The 3726-nt window shown below is 30.4% G+C and overlaps 1 protein-coding gene across 1 annotated transcript in view; it reads left to right on the top strand.

Annotated features, from left to right (window-relative positions):
• LOC106476702 (midasin-like) overlaps nucleotides 1-3726 on the top strand; it is a 236786-nt gene that overhangs the window by 91017 nt on the left and 142043 nt on the right. Inside the window, exon 36 of the mRNA XM_022381378.1 lies at nucleotides 1609-1806. Within this exon, the coding sequence (XP_022237086.1) occupies nucleotides 1609-1806 (198 nt within the window). The remainder of the gene's footprint in view (nucleotides 1-1608; nucleotides 1807-3726) is intronic.

Raw genomic sequence — 3726 nt, 5'->3', positions numbered from 1 at the left:
TGATTTTTTTTCTAAAGCAACGATTTTCTATGTCTTTTTTTTTCTTTTCACATGTTGCCTATCCAACATGCAAAGTAATTTTCATTTTAAGATTAAAAATACTTTTATGCATCAGAAAATTTTCGAATTTCACAAACAAAATCCTTATGTCCAAATTGTTATAAAATCGTTTCTTAAGAAAAAAACTATATTTTATCTGTTATTTTCACTAACAAATATCTGTATGGATTTGGTCAATTTGACCGATCTTGTAACCATCATAAAAAAAAAAAGGAAATAAATATAAATTTGCCTTTTTCGTTCTATACTAGACTACAGATTATAACACAAAAACATAAATGTTGAGACTAAATAGCTTAAATCTCATAACATTATATATTTATTATTTTTATTATATTGACCTTTCAGCCATGATTGGCTAACAGTACAGAAGTTACACTGATGAGATGCACATGCACTCATATTACTGTATCCAATAGTATAAAACTGACCTTTAGTTCTCTACAAAGTGACCTGTCTTGGTTGTGTTTTGGTAGACTAGTATTTTGTAAAATACAGTCACATTTAAATTATTATGCATTATATATGTATATACATTATTGCTATTTTGAAATAAGTTCTTAAAGTTATTTTTCTTAAAACATAGAACAGTAAATGAAGTAAAGTGAACAATTATTTGTTCTTGTTCAGACTTTTGTACTCGGTTGCTGCTTTTTGTAGCATGCTAAGCCTTAAGAAATTTCACAAGTGAAGGATGTGAAACAAAATACTTTTTTTTTAGGTTTATATATACATTTGAATAACTGGAAAATCATAAATTATTATATTGATACCATAGAATTCTACTATAATTTATCAAGGTTAGTAACTAAGCTGTATTTTAGTCTAAAAAATATGAAATTTCAAGCATACTAAAACACAACCTACCCCTTTGAAATTTTGGTTCGAAAGAACGAGATTGCATCCTAGCACAGAAAAAATGGCTGAGAAAGTCACTAGGGGAACATTGAGTTTTCAATTGGTTATTCACTTGTCATGTATAAATAATGGACTGTTTCTAAAAATGGAAAGAGGTGAGTGGGGCTACTGCGTTTCATTCAGTACATGAGTGATATCTCAGCAAATAGAAAAGATAGGAGGTTCTTATTTTATATTCTAGTTTGTCAATATCAGTAATTTGAGTTCCTAATTTGTACAAAACTATAAAATTTGTATTTTGACATCACAAACATCTAATTTGAACCAGTCCTGCATTCAACATACCATGTGACATGCAAAAATCGATGTTTAGGTGTTTTTTTTAAATATTTACTTTTAAATTTCAAATAAGAAATTAAGTAATATATAATACTAAAATTTGATTTATAATCTACAGTTTGATACCGAACTTAATGACATAAATTCTTAAAATAGTAGTTCAATAAAATTTTGAATGCAAATCATCAAATGCGATGATATGGCAGAATTGAGGAAAAACAAGACAATTGTACATTTCACAAATACATCATTTATTCACAACTATGGTTTTGCAAGTAAAGGCATCATCAAGTATCAATTATATGGTATGGCTCTGATAATGCTATTAAATTTACTTCATTCTTATTATAGCTGAATCTGGCTTCTCAGTCAGTATTAGAAGGATTGAATGGGTGCTTAGATCATCGTGGTGAGATCTACATACCTGAACTTGGAAAAGCCTTTTATATTGAGCGTGAAACAACCAGAATATTTGGCTGTCAGAACCCTCACAGGCAAGGAGGAGCTCGAAAGGGTTTGCCTCGATCTTTTCTAAACAGATTCACACAGGTAAAAACCTATTGAACCAATTTTGTCTTTAAGTCCATATCATTATTTACTTGTTGTGCTATTATTAAACATAATCCATTTTAAATTCACCTAACATGTTATCTAATATTTTGGACAATTTTTACACTTTTAGACACTATCATCAGTATTGTTGTATGTATTTATGTACTTTTGGAAATCATCAACACTAGAGTTAGGAAATTTAATCAATTAGCTATGAGTTGTTATTACATCAGTAAGTCATATAAACTATTCAATTAATCAAAGCTATGATTAAAACATTTGTCATAAAAATAATCAACTAATTGAAATTATAGTTTCTGATTATTACTATTTTTGATTATGCTAACAATCCAAGTAAAAAAAAATGTTGTCATTATGTTTTGGCTTTCTGTGCTCTGTCCAGTGGGTGTATCAAAATTCAATTTTAGCTTTCTAAGTTTTTTTTACTTTAAGTTAGGTGAACTTTAGGCCAGCATGACCTGGTAATTTGGGGGAGGAGGGATGATTGTGATTTAAGGATCTTGAATTTGATTGCCACTACCACTAAACTTTCTCATCCTGTCTTTCATGTGCCAAAGCTGTTTAGGCTATCTGCCACTGTCACTAATTTTGAATTGCTGACTAGCGAGAAGGCAAATGGCTGCAGTACCTACTGCAAACCCTTCGGTTACTTGTTAAAGAAATTAATTAACTGTATTATTTAAAGTTGTATATAGCAGGTGCAGAGCTTGTTATGGTGTTACACCAAGTGGTTTGGTCATTTCTAATGAAACACAATTTTGAAAAATGCTCTAAAGAAAGTTTAAATGTGATTGGATAAAGCAACAGTTCCGGTCATGTGACTTCTTTGTTCAATACTGTATAACTGTGTCAGTGTAAATTACTTGTACCTGATGATGACAAAACCTTGTCGAAACGTTGTACATTTGCTGTTATGTTAAACTTATATTAAAGTTTTTCTTCATTACCCATTCAAGCTGTCTCCGGCCATTAATAGTTGTGTTTGGTTATTCATTTTGTATTATGAATTCTACGTTACAACTTCGGAGGTTATTTGTTCTATTAACACATTTATACGGGTTTAAGATTGCAGCACTCCATGGGAAGATTTTCAGCTTTACTTCATCGGGAGATTGACTGGCCAATGAACTAACTTTCATTGGGTCTTTGTCTCGAGTTTGAGGGCTCGCACATTTATAATACAGTCCACCAACTTTGGAAAAATACATCTTTCAAATGTTATGTTTTTTAATTATTTTATTGTTAATATTATTATATGTAGTTATTTGGGTTCTAGATTTGTTAGATTGTATAATAGTCATAGTCAAGTTTAGGTTAGCAATTAGTCTTAGATGTATACCATTTGGTCAGGCTTATCATGGTCTTTGTTATTTTAGGATTATGTGTAATTCATCTTACTGGTATTGTCATGATATAAAAGACTGTTTAGTTAAGATATTATTAATTTATTATTGTTTGGTTTTTATTGTAATAAGAGTTAAAAGCAGATGATTGTAGGAAGTTTTGTTAATAATTCATTGATGTTGAGACTTTCGAACTTCACGTGCAATACATTGACGTCGAGAATATAGAAGGCAGGCAGATGATTAAGTGATAGACATATAAATAGCGTGAGACAGACAAAAGCATACAGACAGTAGCAGAATAAAGTTATGGGCCAGGAAAAGTTCAGAGTGAAATTAACTACCATACTAGTGATAGGCCTAAAGTTTAGTACGTTAAAATAAGACTAACAGTAGAAGAGGAGATAAGAATAATAATTTATTCTGTCAAAGCTTGGTTCTAAAGTAATTGTATCAGCCTGAGTGCACTTTGACAAAAGTAACAGTGGATATTTAGAAGAAAGAAGACCAAAAGATTACGGTAACTCGTGCCACAATTATAAGTGAATCACAC

This window comes from Limulus polyphemus, unplaced genomic scaffold (assembly GCF_000517525.1).
Source record: "Limulus polyphemus unplaced genomic scaffold, Limulus_polyphemus-2.1.2 Scaffold158, whole genome shotgun sequence".
Classification (NCBI taxonomy): Eukaryota; Metazoa; Arthropoda; class Merostomata; order Xiphosura; family Limulidae; genus Limulus; species Limulus polyphemus.
This window is presented reverse-complemented; position numbering and strand designations above follow the sequence as displayed.